Genomic DNA, 19950 nt, shown 5'->3' on the forward strand with positions numbered 1-19950 from the left:
TATAAAAAATCACACATTTCTTTTCGGTGTATAGACAATGTACTTCCCCTCTGGTCGTTTACATTAATTCCAGACAACAGAACCCGCACTTTCGGCAATACCACAACTATTTTCGCACAACGCCAATGGAGAGAACTCCCAGCAGCAGCCCTGGTATCCCAACACGCTGCGTTGCACGGGGAAAAGGGAGGCCCTTCAGGTAAACAGGAGGCGACGTTAAAGGAAAAATCACGGAGCTCCACTTACCCAACTGCCACGTAATCTGGTGCAGTGTGTCCTCAGGAGAGAGGGGCTGGGGCTGGCCGGAGAGAAAACACTGGGCACTGGGACGGGACAAAGGTTCAGTCCAGGATGTCGACTAGGTCACACTGGGAGGGAAAGTTCTGGACTCTGGGAGATGAGGAGGGTGGATGAGCGCATATATATATATATATATATATATATATATATATATATATATATATATATATATATATATATATATATATATTCATACATATTCGCCATTTCCCGCGTTAACGAGGTCGCGTCAACAACAGATGATTGAGCCTCAAAGGAAAAAAAAATCCTCACTTGGCCCCCTTCTCTGCTCCTCCTTTTGGAAAAGTAAAACATGAGGGGAGGATTTCCAAGCCACCGCTCCCTCCGCTTTAGTCGTCTTCTACGACACGCAGGGAATACGTGGGAAGTATCATTTCTCCCCTACCCCCAGGGATATATATATATATATATATATATATATATATATATATATATATATATATATATATATATATATATATATATATAAACACGGTTTCCCGCGTTAGCGAAGTAGCGCCAGAGAGAGAGAGAGAGAGAGAGAGAGAGAGAGAGAGAGAGAGAGAGAGAGAGAGAGAGAGAGAGAGAGAGAGAGTCTGAGACGAAGCAGTATTAAGGGGACGGCCGCAATCATGTGTGAGGTGAGAGGGTTGGGACGGAAGCTGAAAGCAAGGAAGGAAGGAAGAACTGAGGTCTCGGGGAGAAGGATGTCGTTGTTGTGTTTACGGCTGAGAGTTGTGATTAAGATCAAGGGCAGCTTGGCCACCACATGGGGCCTAAGTCTGACCCGAGTGGCTCTCAAGTGCTGGCTGCCCAACCTCCAGCCTTTCTATGGGGTGCCCTTGCCATCTCCTTGATATTACACCACCCCCCCCCCCACCCCCCAGCCTCGACGACCGGCCTGACAGGGGTAAAATATAATACCCCTGCCACGACCCCTATCGGATGAGAGGGAGATATTAATCCGAGCTCTCCAGGTGTGTGTCAACCTGGCTCACGAAGGTAAACGATATTAAAGAAAAAAAAGGCTGAGAGGAGAGAAGGAAGAAAATGCCAAAGCTGCGCAGTTCGACCCTCGTGTTGCCAGTCTCCATCCAGACAACCATGGAAACCAGCTGCCAGGTGCGTGCCACGGGTCCAGCAGGCCTTTGGTGGCACGGACACGCAGGCAAATTATAAGACCAGCAACACCCAAGGCGAACAGAGACGGACAGATAAAGCGAGGTAACACATGGAGAATTCATGACACATAATGCTTCCGATTCCAGTCTGGCTAACAACATAATTGGAGAAAGAGCCATCATAAATATGTGAATTGTATTCTACACTGGGGCGAATAAACCCCCCGTCGATAGAGGCAGCTGTTCACATGAAACGGTCGAAGGCATCTATACCACACGCCAAGTTTCCGGGAAAACAGATTTTTGTGATGCTGAGTACGTGGGGGTTTCCAGAAAAATACGGGAAATATGGTCTGGCTAAAAATGTACGTTAGTACAGGACTGAACTCTGGTATTGCGAGAATGACCCGAGAGAAATGATTGATTACTGAGAGAAATTTCTCCGTTTAATCGTCAAAGAACTTGACCACGTCACTGCTTGCCCTTTTTCAGGTCCTGCCAAAGTCTGAATTACGACAGGAGATGCGTTCAGCGCGACATAACGTATATGAGAGAGAGAGAGAGAGAGAGAGAGAGAGAGAGAGAGAGAGAGAGAGAGAGAGAGAGAGAGAGAGAGCCGAGGTAGGGTGGAATCATTATCATAAAAGTAGATAGGGTTGAAGAAAGATCATCTATGGGGAAAAAAAAAAAAGACTGCAACAATGGCAAAATCCTGGATGAACACCACTGCTGACATTAAGATGGATAATCACTCAATCACTGACAAATGCAATGGGTGGACTACAAGGGGAAGCTATGAACCATGACAGAAAGATCAGCTAAAAAATAAAAGGAAGTTGAAAAAGAAATGAATTTTGGCGCACCTTGTCAAATGCTTCGGAGATGCCGTGAGACACGACTGAAGATTTACCCAAATCCCTGAGAGGGAGAAAGAGAGAGGGAGGAGGAGCAGAGGTGAGTCACAACACACACGAGACAACCAGTTGACCTTGCACCATGAGAGCCATACTTGTGATCGGAAAGAAAGGTATGGGATTGTGTGTGTGTGTGTGTGTGTGTGTGTGTGTGTGTGTGTGTGTGTGTGTGTGTGTGTGTGTGTGTGTGTGTGTGTGTGAATGTAAGTTCAGGAGAGTTCCCACGACTTGGGGAAAACAAAGGTGGCTACAGTTGGAAGGGTCGGAACAGCCACCTTTCTTAGTGATGCACCGAGCCATGCTTCCAAGATGGAAATGTCTGGGATTTTACACACGAAATAGGCGGGCAAGGATCAGAGGCGACTCACAGGCACAATCCCTTACGACTTAATTACGTATGCCACCTGTGCCATATGCCGTGCCCACCTGTGGATGGGTTGAATACTCGAAAGACCCCGCGTGAGGAAAGCAAGCAAGGGCATTCGTTAGGCAAGAAGAAATGAGCAAGGAGGCCACAAAGGCAACCACCCGAGCAGTAAGAAAACAATAAGGTACTGATCAGAGTAATTCTATCAGCAGGGGAGTTAACTGTACTCTGACTGGGTTGAAAGTCACTGGAAATTAACTCTAGCTAAAGACCATAAAAGCTCAACACTATAAGTCAAATCAGCAGACTGTCTTTTGTGCGTGTATGCCTGACTTTACGATACACAGTCTGGCAACGATTACCATGAGCCGGAATATGAAACGAGAGTGGGATTCAGAGGGAAGGGAGGGGTTTCATGGCTAAAAGACGCTCTTTCTCTGATGTGACAGGCATCAGAGCAGGAGCAGTTTAAACCATGACTGATGGGAGAAAGATAGGGAAGACGACGACTCCATCCAGGTCAAGATAACCCTCAGCTATACGTTCAGCACATCTGGATGCATCCCGTCCACCAAAGTGGTGTTGGTCAAGAGGAAAGGCAGTCCAAGAGGCCACACACAAGGAACGAGACTGTGCACACGGCCGGGAACTTGTGATGGCTGTCCAATTTGTTGCAGATCGCTGAGGTGGGATACAGGAGGAGCCTCGACTCCGCCAGGAACATCCAGAGCAAAGCCTAACAAATTCTTGAAGTGTATAACAAAATCACCTGCACAAAGGATTCCCGCATGTGGTAGTGATCAAAACAATTTCTCGAGGCAGGATGTACAACTATCGAATTTTCTTGTTTGCACAGTTCAAGGAATCGGGAGGAAAATATATCAAACAGAGCAAGAGTAATAAAAATAAAGGCTAGAGATATTATGAGCTTCAAGATAGGGAGACTCAAGATCCAAAAGGTGGGCAACAGATGTTACTAATGTATGTAGAACCACAGCCCTGGGAGAGGAGGCGAAGGTAGAAAATACAGATGGATATATGACAGAGTACAGAAGAAGCAACCTTGAACACCTGGGTATGGGTAAGATATCATCAAGTGAGGAGGTAGATGTTCTACAGGAGGCAGGAGGACGCGAGACTGCCTACAGTCAAGTCGAGAACAGTATCGGTAGATATGAAGTTACCTATTGTAATGGTAATTAGGATGGTACCGTCAGCAAACAAGTAGTGCGTTCAATAAAGATCGAGTCGTAATAGAAAAGATTATCGACACTCGAAAGAGGATAACCCAGCTGTATCATCCAGTCACGTTTCTAATGGGTTACCAACCGCAAAGTTAAAGTCATCATCCAGTGTTCCGGTCATGTCTGCCATGGTGGTTAACTCCAATCTCCAGCTAACAGTTCCTAAGATCTCGAGCAAATATCCCATGCTTCGAGGTTACGAGAAATGTAGAATCTTCCATCAATGGATGCTTTGAAGCGCCAGGTCCTGTGTAAATCACGTCACTTCTACCTTACCCTCATAGAGAGTGTTGGTTACATAATGTTATCTGTGGGAGTCAATACGTCACTAAGACGAGCATAATCTGGGGCGAAGGTCCTCCACCACCCCACTTACCGGCCGCAAGTCCAGGGCCGCCGCCGCCTGCCTCACCAGTCCGCCCGGTCAAGTGGTGGAGACCTTCGCCACCCCAGGGGTTCATGACCCTTCCGGTCCCGCCCGCCATTATCTCGCACAAATGTCAACAACAAATTTCGGACCATTCATTTGTGTTTTTTTCTGGCAAACAGTTATTCATTCTGAGTGTGACAACACCCGGGGCACTGCTCTAAAACGCCTCAACGATATTCTAATGAAGAGAGAAACAGCATATGCTTCAGCCGGTTGTCTCAGCATGTCGGTATCACTCAAGTGCTGGGCCACAAAGAAGTAATGGCATCAGCAGCTTTTGGTCTTATATCTTGGCCATGTGGCGCACATATCCTGGTCCCTTCCCATGCTTACCCACAAAATCCCTCGAGTAACACAGACTTTCATTCATGGAAGAAGAGAGCAAACTGCTTTTAGTCTCAGCCTGGATCATGGTTATCACGTATATCTCAACCCTCCCGCCTCCTGCCCCTTGTCTTCCTCCCCCCGTTCTCTCTCCTCCATCCGCCACCTTCCTCCTCCTCCTGCTGCACATGACGGTGACCTGGGATCGTCGGGTCCACGCACCCCCAAACCTCTCCCAGAGCCCAGGAGAACACTGCATCAGCATTACCTCCAGCAGGAGTGTGGAACAATGTCACTGTGAACACAGTCCTCCACTGCTCCTATGTTCACCAAGATTACACTGCCCTCCACGGCTCTTTTGTTCAAGTTCACAATGGCTTCCACGGCTCTCCAGTAAGAGGATGGATGAATAACTTGAGTTACACTGTCCTCCATGGCTCCTCCACACACCTAGCTTAAATGCCTTCCACAACTCCGTAGCAGGAAAATGAAAGAATGATCCGAGTGTCCACAGCCCCTCCCTCCACGGCTGTTCAATACACACCGTCAGAGATTTTCCGGGTGGTAGCAGACTTCCGGTCAGGGGCGTGCCTCCCCGCGGCCGGGACCGGGCCTACAGAGGAAGAACTAGGTCCGCGCGGGGCGGGCCAGCTTCACCAACACATCTTTAACCTGCGAATCTAGAGGCAGTTCACACGCGCTGGCTCCCGCAACACAACATGCCCATTTCCACTCCACCCCAGACTGCCCAAACACGTACACAGCGGCGCTATTTCCACAAAGCCTCGCTGTATCGTTGTACCAAGAGACATGTAACTTGCACCTGGCGCCCACCACTGCTGCTACCACACAACTCGAGCGTGCGAGAAACGCAACGATCACACAAACAAAGACCACCTTCCATGTGATTCCACTAGGAATATAATGTCGTGCTGCTGCTGGTGCAACTGTGAATCCTGGCAACGGTGGAAGGTAACTTTCAGGCGAAATCTGAGCAACATGAGGCCGTCAAGAGCAGCTCGAGTAACACAGGTCAGACAGGAGCCGGGCGGGACTCGTCCTGCAAGTCCCCAGGGCTGTAGGGGGCCGGCCGGCCGGCCCACAGTCACACCCACTCCAGTTATCCTCACCTCTACATCTTCAGTAACAAGTAATGCCGCTCATACTGCACAACCTGTCAGCTTGCAACACTACCACACAATCCTACCAGGTTTTCCAAGCGAAAATCAACACTGAGAAAAGTCCTTGTCCCCTGATATTCAGCGGGAGATGAACAAGTGTGCAAAGGTGGGAGAGTAAGTGTGTGTGTGCGTGGGAGCGCGCGCACACAGAGTCTATATCTGGAGACGTTGGTGAAAGGGTGGGTCTGTTTTGGCTTGGTCTTTGTGCCCAGATGAAGGTGTGGATGTTATTATCAACATCTGTGTACTGTAGGAGAGAGTTTTAACTCTTTCCCTTCCTTTGTGCTATCAACATAACCCACGCAAACGCCCCGGCCACAAGTCTGGTACCCAACCATCAAGGAATCCAGAAAGAAAAGGACGACCAGCAGAGTTAACCGAGCCAGGTGTTCTTTCTGGGACTCGAACACCAGTCCGTGGGACAGGGGGGTATCACTACTCACAAATGTACTAACTACAAACGTTCTCTTGGTATACGTGAATGCAATCTGTGATTATTATTTCTGCGTTACGGGAGAGAATTCTAAATTTGTCTTGCCGTCTCTTAACCTTTGGTGTGTGTGTGTGTGTGAGTGTGTGTGTGTGTGTGTGTGTGTGTGTGTAGTGTGGTGTGGTGTGGTGTGGTGTGGTGTGGTGTGGTGTGGTGCGTGGTGTGGTGCGTGGTGTGGTGTGTGTGTGTGTGTGTGTGTGTGTGTGTGTGATTACCTCTCTCAATAACCCATCTGTGCAGTGCTGGGCGAGTTCTACACTCGTGGTGCCTCATCTCCTACGATTTTCCTTCACCTAAGACGCGATGCCACATGGAACAATACTTCCAATGTTCTACCCCTGCTTCCTGCTTTAATCAAGCCTTCCTAACGTCCACATCCGCCTGTGCCTCAGATCTTCCACCGCTTCCCACACGCCTTTGTTCCACAGCAGCAGCTCCTTCTCTGCATCTTCCAGAACCACCCACTCCCCACCTTCCTCCTCGACCCAGCAACCGCCCGACTGTAACAATAAAAGCTTTTAAGTACCTGTACACAGTGACCTTTTACGTGTTCATTTGTGGATCAAGGGTTTAGCGGCGGCGAGCAGCAGTCAACAACAGGGGAAGTAGTCTACCTTCACCCAGGCCTAGGTGGTCAAGGTAAGCTTGATACACCCGGGAGTATCACCCCAGACACGCATCAGTGTCAACAACACTGCCACCCTTGCTTTATCACCTCACAACCTTCCATTGACCACTGACCTTTCATCATGACACCTGGTGAACCGGCCGGTTCCTGGACAAACGCCTGAAGTGTGTACTTTTCTGTCTAACCCCTGATACGTGATGACGGTTTGGTATACGTCTTGGCGACTGGTTCAGTCCGTCTGCCTGGTGTGGTGTGGTGTGGTTTTAATATCCAGCGCGGGGATAACAATAGAAGGGACCGGCCGCCGGGGAAAGTTTGAGGCGGCGACGGAAATGGTTAGCCTGGGAGGAAACCTACGGAGGCAAGTGGAATGTGGAGGAAGTCTTGTGGTGCAGGGAGCCGTAGGTAGAGGGAAGCTTTTAAGGTGGACGCTGGCATGGGACAATGTGACACAGCTATTAAATTACACCAATGTAGAGTATTTTTGTACAAGCCAACGAAGCAATAAACCAAATCTCTACACATATAAAAGCAAACACTCGGGTAACGACCATTAGATCTCAATTATTGCAAACTGGTGTGGTAAAAAAAGAGGGCCAATGCGTCTAATGTATTCTTACTGCTTCAGATTCACAAAGTTTGCATTGGCAAAATCTAAAGTACCATGACAGCCCATGTGATCAAAACCTCTATGTAAAATCTAAGGGTCTGTCCCTGGTAGGCCTCAAAGCCAGGGCCATGTCCCCAGCCACTCCGTGGGGAGACTCGAGCCAAGTTACGAGCTGTCAGCTGGCTAGGCCTGTCATAGCTGTGGTGTTTTACCCCAGCCCAACTTAGTACCAATTTATCTAACAACGAAAAAAAAAAAAAAAAAAGCAGGAACACAAGGGTGGGCTTCGTGCCGGCCGTCCGCCCGCACCGGGGATCAAACCCGACCAAGTGTGTAAGAAGTCAACAACGCTAACCACTCTATCACTGAAGCACCTCAAAACCACTATATATAAATATATATATATATATATATATATATATATATATATATATATATATATATATATATATATATATATATATATATATAACTTAAAAAAAAAGTGAAGCTTTGCAGCTGTGAGTTAACACAGTAAACACGCTTGTGATGATGTCGGCCGGCACAAAAACCTGCCGCTGACGTACTACTACTAAAAAAAAAAAAAAATAATAAATAAATAACACTGGAAGTAAAACTAATGATACCAGCGCCATACTCTCGTAAAATCCACCGCCAGCCAGACACACACACACACACACACACACACACCACCACCACCACCACCACGACAATCATATGATGCTCCTCCTCCCCATCGCTTACACAACAAGCACTGCAGAACGGACGGGTTCCTTGATTCCTGCCCATCATTAACTGTGCTGCTGGTATGAGAGCGTACCACATCCATCCTCTCTACCCTGCCAATTCGACTGCCTGTCTTCCTCTGTGGATTGGTCGTTCTTGTACTAAACCCTTCGAAACATATGGGAGCTCTATGGGGCCATATGGGACCACTATGGGGCCATTGTCGGTCCATATGGGACCACTATGGGGCCATATGGGACCACTATGCGGCCATATGGGACCACTGTGGGGCCATTGTCGGTCCATATGGGACCACTATGGGGTCATATGGGACCACTATGGGACCACTGTGGAGCCACATGGGACCACTATGGGGCCATATGGGACCACTGTGGGGCCATATGGGACCACTTTGGGGCCATATGGGACCACTGTGGGGCCATATGGGATATGTAACACCGATCCCTAGGGTCAAACACCCGTAAGTAGAAGGAGTCTGTGCTGACCTCCGTGTTTCTTCCACCATCTCCACTCCGTCGTCAGTGCAGAACATCTCTCTGAAAACTTACACCAATCAACCCCCCCCCCCCCCCTCACTCCTTCCTTCCTCTTCCAACCTGACAACACTACATCTGTCTCGAACTGGCAAAGCCACACTAATCCCCCGTACAAACACGCAAGACAAACTCCTGCCCAGCCAAAACTCGTAAATATCATGTGTGAATAATGACACTACAGCAAACCTACATATCCGCATATCATGGATCCGGGTCCTATCTAGGAAAAGAAAAAAAACAAACAGCAGAAAGTGTGACAAAGAATAACTGTGGCTGAGCAAAGTTGGGTGAACATAATGTGTTATGTCCAGTGTGTGTGTGTGTGTGTGTGTGTGTGTGTGTGTGTGTGTGTGTGTGTGTGAGGGCATTACAGATGAGATAAGTACGAGGCTGTACTTGGCACTGACCGATGTGTGATGAAAAGGGGTTTTGTATGCTGGGCCGTGTTGACCCCAAGCACCGCCCGCCACCCAGCTGCCAACTGCGCCGCGCGTCACGTCCTTCCCACCAAACTGGTCACACCCGCATGACTCCAGCGACGACAAACAACCTACAACCTTAGCAACACACCTGCCCTGACACAACCACCTAAAACCTTGGCAACACACCTGCCCTGACACAACCACCTACAACCTTGGCAACACACCTGCCCTCACACAACCACCTACAACCTTGGCAACACACCTGCCCTCACACAACCACCTACAACCTTAGCAACACACCTGCCCTCACAAAACCACCTACAACCTTGGCAACACACCTGCCCTCACACAACCACCTACAACCTTAGCAACACACCTGCCCTCACACAACCACCTACAACCTTGGCAACACACCTGCCCTCACACAACCACCTACAACCTTGGCAACACCCCTGCCCTCACACAACCACCTACAACCTTAGCAACACACCTGCCCTCACACAACCACCTACAACCTTGGCAACACACCTGCCCTGACACAACCACCTACAACCTTGGCAACACACCTGCCCTCACACAACCACCTACAACCTTGGCAACACACCTGCCCTCACACAACCACCTACAACCTTAGCAACACACCTGCCCTCACACAACCACCTACAACCTTGGCAACACACCTGCCCTCACACAACCACCTACAACCTTAGCAACACACCTGCCCTCACACAACCACCTACAACCTTAGCAACACACCTGCCCTCACACAACCACCTACAACCTTAGCAACACACCTGCCCTCACACAACCACCTACAACCTTGGCAACACACCTGCCCTCACACAACCACCTACAACCTTAGCAACACACCTGCCCTGACACAACCACCTACAACCTTAGCAACACACCTGCCCTCACACAACCACCTACAACCTTAGCAACACACCTGCCCTCACACAACAACCTACAACCTTAGCAACACACCTGCCCTCACACAACCACCTACAACCTTAGCAACACACCTGCCCTCACACAACCACCTACAACCTTAGCAACACACCTGCCCTGACACAACCACCTACAACCTTGGCAACACACCTGCCCTCACACAACCACCTACAACCTTAGCAACACACCTGCCCTCACACAACAACCTACAACCTTGGCAACACACCTGCCCTCACACAACCACCTACAACCTTAGCAACACACCTGCCCTCACACAATAACCTACAACCTTAGCAACACACCTGCCCTCACACAACAACCTACAACCTTAGCAACACACCTGCCCTCACACAACCACCTACAACCTTAGCAACACACCTGCCCTCACACAACCACCTACAACCTTAGCAACAAACCTGCCCTCACACAACCACCTACAACCTTGGCAACACACCTGCCCTCACACAACCACCTACAACCTTGGCAACACACCTGCCCTCACACAACCACCTACAACCTTGGCAACACACCTGCCCTCACACAACCACCTACAACCTTGGCAACACACCTGCCCTCACACAACCACCTACAACCTTGGCAACACACCTGCCCTCACACAACCACCTACAACCTTGGCAACACACCTGCCCTCACACAACCACCTACAACCTTGGCAACACACCTGCCCTCACACAACCACCTACAACCTTGGCAACACACCTGCCCTCACACAACCACCTACAACCTTGGCAACACACCTGCCCTCACACAACCACCTACAACCTTGGCAACACACCTGCCCTGACAATGAGTCAGTTCCTGCAGGAGCTGCACCCATTCCCGAGGCTGTCCCAACCTGGGCGGGGATCGCTGTCCGTCGTACGAATCCCAACTACATTTCACATCAAAAAAGCATACCGAACATACACCCATTAGAAATGCTAGTAAATCGTTATCATATATATATATATATATATATATATATATATATATATATATATATATATATATATATATATATATATGAAATCTTGCTTCACGGGGAGGGAGTTTTACATTGGTGTACACGTGTTCAAGTTGCCAGGAAGGTGCAAAGTATGCGGCAGAAGCAGCAGCAGCAGCAGCAGGTGGTGGTGGTGACGGTGGTGGTGTGGCGGTAGCAACAGCGCTTTAGCGACGCAGGGTGACAACTTGTGAACGCCTGAATTGGCGTCATGAGTTCCACGCATGACTGTTAATTCCGCTCGAGCCATCGTGCCTGGCACGGTGAACAGCACAAGTGACGTGGCTCCTGGCACCCTGCCGCACCTGCTGTGTGCCTGACACACGACACGGGGGTAGTGAAACAATCCTGCGTGGGCAGCCCCTCGAAGCATACTAGCCGTACACGTGCTCCCCTATATTACCAACATGGACTCGCCCATCATGGGAGCCGTACCCGTGCTCCCCTATATTACCAACTTGGACTCGCCCATCATGGAGGAGTAATCAGATCCTCCTCCAGGTGTTAGGTGGTGGCCTCACCTGTGCCACAGATGCAAGCACCAGCACACAGACGAGGTTACCAAGGTAACGTTTTTCTCGGGGCGTCGCACACAGCGGCGGCGACGTGAGCGGTGGTGACCTCGTCGGGTAGCGGCCACCTTGCCCATACCCTGCCCCAGTGCCCCCCCCCCCCCAAGCCCGTATACGTACGTACGTACGTACGTCACCTGCTGGCCCACACCCAACTCCCCGACCAGCTTATCACTTACCCATGACACAACACTCTTATCATCACGAACTAGAGCGCCCGACCTTATCACAAAGATCGTCCTACGTCCCCCGGTGGTGGCGGCGGAGCCAGATAAGGCTGGCCAGGGTGAAAGGGAAAGCGTAGAAGGAAGTTGCTCAAGCACAGGGATGTGTGCGGTGGTGGCCATGGTAGGGGGGGGGGGGGGGCAAACCCGTAGCCTTCACCAGCTCCCATCACTCCTATCACCACCCCACCATCACCATCACCCGCTTCTCTCTCTCTCTCTCTCTCTCTCTCTCTCTCTCTCTCTCTCTCTCTCTCTCTCTCTCTCTCTCGACATTGTACCACGGCCACCATCATTATCACCGGGAACTCTCACTCCTATCACCACTCCACCACCACCACCACCATCACCATCCTCCCCCCATTTACATAATACGACCATCACCAGTGAGGCTCATCATGTCATTCTCACACTGACCTTTATCACTAAGCATGGCTCCCGGCACAACCCTAACACCGCGCACAATCATCAGTGACTCACCACCACTTCCATCAACCCTTTCCTTATCATTGCCTCTCTCTCTCACATGACCTCTCATCACCACAATCCTCTCCCGCACGCCATGACTTCCTCTCACATTAACCACCATCTTTGTATACACCTAATTACCCTGGCTTTGGGGACCTGTCCTCTTTCCCTGCAGCTGAGACAACTAGATGGAACCTTAGTATACTAAGTGGAGACCTAGTCCACTGTCCTCTTACCTTATAGCTAAGACAACTAGGAGGTTATCCTAGTATACTAAGTGGAGGCCTAGTCCACTGTCCTCTTACCTTATAGCTAAGACAACTAGGAGGTTATCCTAGTATACTAGGTGGAGGCCTAGTCCACTGGGCTGCTTGATGCAGCTGGTCAAAATACGCAGGGTCCTCTGCCGTGCAACCTGACTGGTTCACTACACCTTCGAGAAACAGTTTAGTTTCGTTCTAAAGTAGTCCATCCGCGTTCCCATGGAGTTTCCAACGTGTGCCAGCTGTCACTTTAAACTAGACTCGGGTCCTTGACATTTATGCCCCCCCCCCCCCCGAGATATTTCCTAGGGAATCTCTGCTCTTGAGCTGATATAACTGGCACACTCTTCCCAAACTTGCCACTCAGGCAAACAATCACTGTCTTATGTAGGTCAGTCCAAAAAGTCTTCCCGTATCTTTTAAGTGAATGCGGGTTCTAACTTAGAATTACACAAGTGCAGCACTTACAAGTGGACTCTTTGACTGAACATATAACACACGTGCACAAGGTTGTCCCCTGTGAACAAATCCACTGTTCATCCAACAAGTACAACGCCTACGACCATCTCCCCGCAACACTGGCGTTCGGAGGTGTTTTTTGTAAAACTCTGGGGTATTTATACATGATGAACAGTTAGGTGCGCATGACCATTTCAGAAGAGTTGGCAGGGTGATGCGAAGCTGGCTGAGCCCACTATATAATCCATTGGGTTACCTTTGGATTACCTTTGGGTTCCCTTTGCTCTGCTGACCTGAACATGCTTTGGGAGCAGAACAGACCGAAGTTTAACTGAAGAACCGACGTTACCCCGTCCCTCACAGGAACAAGATGGAGGACAATGCGCACTACCATTATGGAGAGCTTTGGTCCCAATGACTCAAATGTACCGAAGCGATACGGCCAGCAGATCTTTGAGCCCTTCCAGTTCACTGTAGGAAGATTCCTGCGCTCTTATGTTAGATTTTCGGTGTACTGACCACCACCTCTGTGGTTATCCCGGTAACGACCAACCATGCTTTCCCCTCACCGTCGCCACTACCCGCTCCCTCAGCAACCAGTACTCGTTCCATTACTTCGACTATAATCATCGCCAAACCTTACACCTCCCCACCACCAGCTGACGTGCTCTCAAATTCACCAACACCACCACCACCACCTCCACTCACCGCTACCACCTCCTGCAACTCCCTCATCCACCAAAGCCACGCCCTGCTCTCCCCACAACAAAAATAACTGACGGAAAAACAGCAGCCCGTGTGCGGGTGAGGAAGAACGAGAATATAGCTACCTGGGCTGGATGAGTAACACAAACAGCCACTGAAGTGCTGCTGGCTCAATGTGCAGCTGTCTACTAACCTTACAGATACCCAGGTGGGCAGTACCGGTAATACTGCTTTCTGGTCGGTGGCTGCCCCCTACAGAGAGAGAGAGAGAGAGAGAGAGAGAGAGAGAGAGAGAGAGAGAGAGAGAGAGAGAGAGAGAGAGAGAGAGAGAGAGAGGAGAGAGAGAGAGGGGAGAGAGAGAGAGGAGAGAGAGAGAGAGAGAGACAGAGAAGAGAGAGAGAAGAGAGAGAGAGAGAGAGAGACAGAGAGAGAGAGAGAGAGACAGAGAGAGAGAGAGAGACAGAGAGAGAGAGAGAGAGAACCAGAGAGAGAGAGAGAGAACCAGAGAGAGAGAGAGAGAGAGAGAGAGAGAACCAGAGAGAGAGAGAGAGAGAGAGAGAGAGAGAGAGAGAGAGAGAGAGAGAGAGAGAGAGAGAGAGAGAGAATGGGGGAAGCAGTGCAATGGTTTTCAAAAGATGACATTCTCAAAGAGAGACATGACTCTTCTACAAATGGTAGGGCAACACAAGGTAAGGTATACAGAGAGCGTGACGACCTATTAAACTCTTGTTATCTCATATCCTGGCGGGGGTGAGAGAGATCTGGGGAGAATGGCGGGGTAAGAGATCTGGGAAGATGGGTGTGGAAGAGATCTGGAAAGATGGGAATATATCGGTGGAAGAGTGTAAGGATATGGTGGTGGAAGAGATCCGGAAAGATGGCGGTGGAGGAAGTCTAGGAAGATGGCGGTAGAAGAGGTCTGAGATGACGGTGGAAGAGGTCTGAGATGGCGGTGGAAGAGGTCTGAGATGGCGGTGGAAGAGGTGAGGAACGTGTCATTCATTCATTCATTGATGGCCGGGGGATAGAGTAAGGCGGTGTTATGGTAATGGGCTGGAGGGGAGTGCGCTGCTGGTGGGGAAAAGATGGGAAACAGCGTGGTGGTAATGGCTGGAGTGGAGAGGGCAGACGTGGTGGTGGCTGGAGAGCTGAGGGGTGTGGTGGTGGTGGCTGGAGACGTAGGTGAGGGGCAGTGGGGCACAGTGGCTGGAAAGGTGTGCACAGGGGTTGATGACGGCTGGAAAGGTGAGGACAATGTTGGTGAGGCAGCTGGAGAGGCGAGGGCAGTGTGGTGGAGGTGATGATGGTGGTGTTGGTGAAAGAAACGAAGGCAAAGCCTGTGGTGATGTCGGTGGTGACAGAGGTGACAGCTCTGTTTGGACAGGGGATTCTGGAAGGTGCAACGCCACAGATGCCAGCCGGGCGGCCAGGAAGGAGGGTGGGTAGCACCAGTAGGCAGGGTGAGCCAAGCTCCGCTGTCTGCCACTCCTCCTGCATCAGCCAACAAATCTAACTGGTCTCAGGATTATGTTTACGCGAAACGTCTACCTTTAAACGCTCCATATCATACCGTAAATACGTCTCAATACCCCCCCCCCCCCCTCACACACACACGGGGCTCCGTGGTGTAGCGGTCAGAGTTACTGACCGCCATGCTTGTTGCACTAGTTCGAAACCTAGTCGCAGTCGCAGGTCCATACGCCACCCCACTGTTCATCCTCTCCTAGGGGCTGGTCGATATAACGGGTATTTGGCATAGGATATAAGGTGAGTGTGAGTGCATACATACATAGGAGTAAAGACATGGTGCGTATATACAAGGTTAAGAAACAGGGCAACAAGTGTATGACTCTCTCCCTGTATCAAACAATAGTAATGATTAGGATGGTATATGAAGCAGTAAAACACATACTACTCAATACAGAACTTAAATTACCGAGATACAATGAGGGAATTTGGATTTTCATGGTGACATGGAGTCCAAAAGACACAAGTGGAAAAAGTGATCATGCAATGCCTAAGTTTGACTGATGCAGTAAACGTTAAAAGAGCAGAGATACGACAAGACCTAAACAAGAGATATAAACGTGGGAACGACACAAACCTTGACATATTCTATGGTAACAGACATGGTACAACGGAGTTCAGTAGCCAGGAACCAGGGCAATGATGTGAGAGGTTGTGTGCAACATACGATGAAGGAGTAAGAACACGACGTACCTCTAGCCTCGAATACAGAGAAAAGATTAGAAAGGGCGAAGAATTATTCAATAAAGATGTCGAAAAGCAAGCAAAGGAGCTTTGGAATGTATGGTGGTAAAGATATAGATGGAACTCCAGCCAGCCAGCATGAGTACGCGAGAGCAAGGAATGAGTACAGCACAACAAGAAAAGGGGAGCAAAGAACCTTTGGAGAGAATATTTGGGATGTCAGGAAAAAAATTCAAAACTTTTCGATCAATCTTGGAGTAAACTACCCGTTAAATGGCAGATCATCAGGCTAAGAGATCTAGAGGGAAGAGCTCTGTTTTCGATGAATGGTAAGGTTGGGTGGCCAGTCAGTTATCGAAATGCCAGAGAGCCTATGACACTGCATCTCATGGGGAAGCTGACTACGAAGCTGGATTACCAGGCAGAGAGAGGGGGGAACACACCTCATCCCTCCAGTGGATGAAAGATGATATCAGTGGAAGAAAACAAAGGACGAATATAGGAGACGCCTTCCCGGAATGGGTGGAGGTCACCGGTGGGGTGTGCGAGAGTTCTGTTCGGGACTGTTATCAGAACTACGTGCATGACTTGCCAGAGGGTATGGGACTCATTCCTGAACATGTTTACGGATGATGGAAAGGTCGTGAGGGAAGTGAAGAACGATGATTGCGTCAAACGAGAAGGGGACACACAGAGAGACAGACAAGACTCCAAAGCTGATCTGATAGGTGGTTGATGAATCCAACCATGTGTAAATGTAATGGTGGGACACACTAAGGGAAGACACCAACATATTACCTAGTAGGAAATGAGCTTCGGGATTCTGTGTGTGAGAGGAACTTTGTGGAGTTGACATCGTACCTAATCTTCAGCCAGAGTCCCGCGTTAGGAGGAGACAAACAGTCTTCTGCCATACATTATAAGAACAACTCCCAGGGAAATATTCAGTAGCTGCTCATATATCATACATGGGGCCAAATGTAGTATACGCTTCTCAAGTCTGGTCACAGCCTCTAAAGGAACACGAAGAACCAAGTCTGGAGGAGCGCAGGAAAGATGGTGCCAGAATTAGGAACTTACAGGGGAAACGTTGGCTAGCTTTAATCTGTCAACCATGCGGTGCACAAAAAATCTGCCGAGGATACCGGCACAAATCAAATCAAATCAACTAACCACGGACGAGAAAAAGTGACCTGATCACTACTTTTTCAAGTCTTAAACCAGACCATGAAGTTAAACAACGATGTAAAGAAGTACTTTATACTAAGAGAGTGGTGGCTGAATGGAATTAGCTGAACGAGAATGTGGTAAATGTAAAGTAATACAAAAGTTTAAAAAACAGAAAAACTGTACCATACCATAAAATGTGCAAGAGATGGGGGTCCCATGATTGTGGAAATTCCTCCCCGCACAGTATATACAGAATCACAAATACCACAGGCTTCCGTGGTGTAGAATTTTGTGTCACTCACTGTGATTCACACACGGGCCCGCCCGGGTTCGAGTCCTGGGCGCGGGAGTCGGACCACACCCGACCCAACTGTTCATCCTCTCCAAGCGGCTGACAGATAACTGGGGCACCTGGCTCAGGCTTTGTGTGTGTGTGTGTGTGTGTGTGTGTGTGTGTGTGTGTGTGTGTGTGTGTGTGTGTGTGTAGACGAGGTTCAGACTAGGCAACACGAGTGTAAAACTCCCTCCCCGTAATACACAAGATATCCCCCAGGAAGTGGATTAATAATGGACACACAAGAGATATGTAACGACACTTAGGGAAATGCAGCGGTACTACAGCGAGGCTAAGTGCTTATTCCTGACATCTGGCTTAAAATTACTACATATAAATATTGTTCCCTGTTCAGGTAAAGGGGTCTAGGTTCAGCCTAAGGCAAAACTAATGCTGATATAACTTACCCATGGAGGGTTGTACCAGGGCTTGTGGAAGCGTGCAGGTCCGTGCTGGAGGTGTATCTTGTGGGAGTGTGGGCGTGGCTCTGGCATAGCGGGTGGTGGGGGAGTGGGGCCTGGAGGACCCCGGGCGGCGGCCAGCATCAGCGCTCACAACAACACCCACCACACCAGGTGAGACTCACTGGTACAAGCGGCCAGCTGGCACGTGTTGAGCCACCCACACAAACACACGCACACACACACACACACACACACACGACTGTGTCCGTCACACGCCGCACACTTGTCACGGTGCCCACGCCCGGGTGACTCGATGTGTGCCACGCCTCGACCAGTTGTTGTTCCCCGCACTCAGTAACACTTGGTCCACCTTGCTCCGGCCACCATCACACGCTCGAGCAGTACAGGGGGAAAGTTAGCTTTTCAAACACTTCACTGCACGAACAGCATTATCCCGAACTCGCTTAGATTTCGCGGGTTACGTCAAGCAACAATTTTTGATGGATGCTCAATGATAACACTTACACACTAAATATCACAGTAAGAGTTGTTTATGATTTAACTCATTGCCTGTAAGAGAGAAACTATTATTGACGGCGGACGATCATGTGATTCACCAGCGACCACTGCTGGTGTATATAGTGCAAGGTGTATATCACAACAAAGGTGAGCCTGGCATCCTTCACCATCACCGGCCCCAGGTGAACCTGGCATCCTTCACCATCACCGGCCCCAGGTGAACCTGGCATCCTTCACCATCACCGGCCCCAGGTGAACCTGGCATCCTTCACCATCACCGGCCCCAGGTGAGCCTGGCATCCTTCACCATCACCGGCCCCTGGTGAACCTGGCATCCTTCACCATCACCGGCCCCAGGTGAGCCTGGCATCCTTCACCATCACCGGCCCCTGGTGAACCTGGCATCCTTCACCATCACCGGCCCCTGGTGAGCCTGGCATCCTTCACCATCACCGGCCCCAGGTGAGCCTGGCATCCTTCACCATCACCGGCCCCTGGTGAACCTGGCATCCTTCACCATCACCGGCCCCAGGTGAGCCTGGCATCCTTCACCATCACCGGCCCCTGGTGAACCTGGCATCCTTCACCATCACCGGCCCCTGGTGAACCTGGCATCCTTCTCTATCACCGGCCCCAGGTAAGGCTGGCATCCTTCACCATCACCGGCCCCTGGTGAACCTGGCATCCTTCACCATCACCAGCCCCAGGTGAGCCTGGCATCCTTCACCATCACCGGCCCCTGGTGAACCTGGCATCCTTCACCATCACCAGCCCCTGGTGAGCCTGGCATCCTTCACCATCACCGGCCCCAGGTGAACCTAGCATCCTTCACCATCACCAGCCCCAGGTGAGCCTGGCATCCTTCACCATCACCAGCCCCAGGTGAACCTGGCATCCTTCACCATCACCAGAGTATAATTTGGTGATAATAAACCAGAGACGCCATCCTACAACGGTGCATCACATTTCTTAATGCCCGCTGCTGACGCAGGAACAAGCCCCTGCAACCCAAGTTGATGAAGAAATTACACAACAGCAGAAGAATAACTGCATGAAGTGTTCCTCTCTCACAAAATACCCGATATACCTCCCTCAGCTCATGGTGCACGCACACACAAACATGCCTAAACTCTCCCCAAGGTTAGGGTGAACACCGTTTTCCCAGGGCAAGACAATACGGGCAAATTCCTGCCATAGCAGGAGTCAGTGGAGGCGATGCTCGCAACACAAGTTTGGGTGGTCCCTGCGGCAGACGTGGAGATGCGAGACAGAGGTGGTGCCTCCACTGCAACCACAATCCCCTTCCCCCCACTTACTCCCTTGTATAACGACCGTCATCTTGCATCTGCCTCCACA

At 50.0% G+C, this 19950-nt stretch overlaps 1 protein-coding gene across 1 annotated transcript in view; it reads right to left on the reverse strand.

Moving 5' to 3' along the window:
• LOC139748610 (MAP/microtubule affinity-regulating kinase 3-like) overlaps positions 1–18645 on the reverse strand; it is a 370334-nt gene extending 351689 nt beyond the window's left edge. The window contains exon 1 of the mRNA XM_071661752.1: positions 18079–18645. Coding sequence (XP_071517853.1) covers positions 18079–18216 — 138 coding nt within the window. The 5' untranslated portion in view covers positions 18217–18645. The remainder of the gene's footprint in view (positions 1–18078) is intronic.
• Between the last annotated feature and the right edge of the window lie 1305 nt (positions 18646–19950).

This window comes from Panulirus ornatus, chromosome 5, assembly GCF_036320965.1.
Source record: "Panulirus ornatus isolate Po-2019 chromosome 5, ASM3632096v1, whole genome shotgun sequence".
In the NCBI taxonomy this organism is placed as follows: domain Eukaryota; kingdom Metazoa; phylum Arthropoda; class Malacostraca; order Decapoda; family Palinuridae; genus Panulirus; species Panulirus ornatus.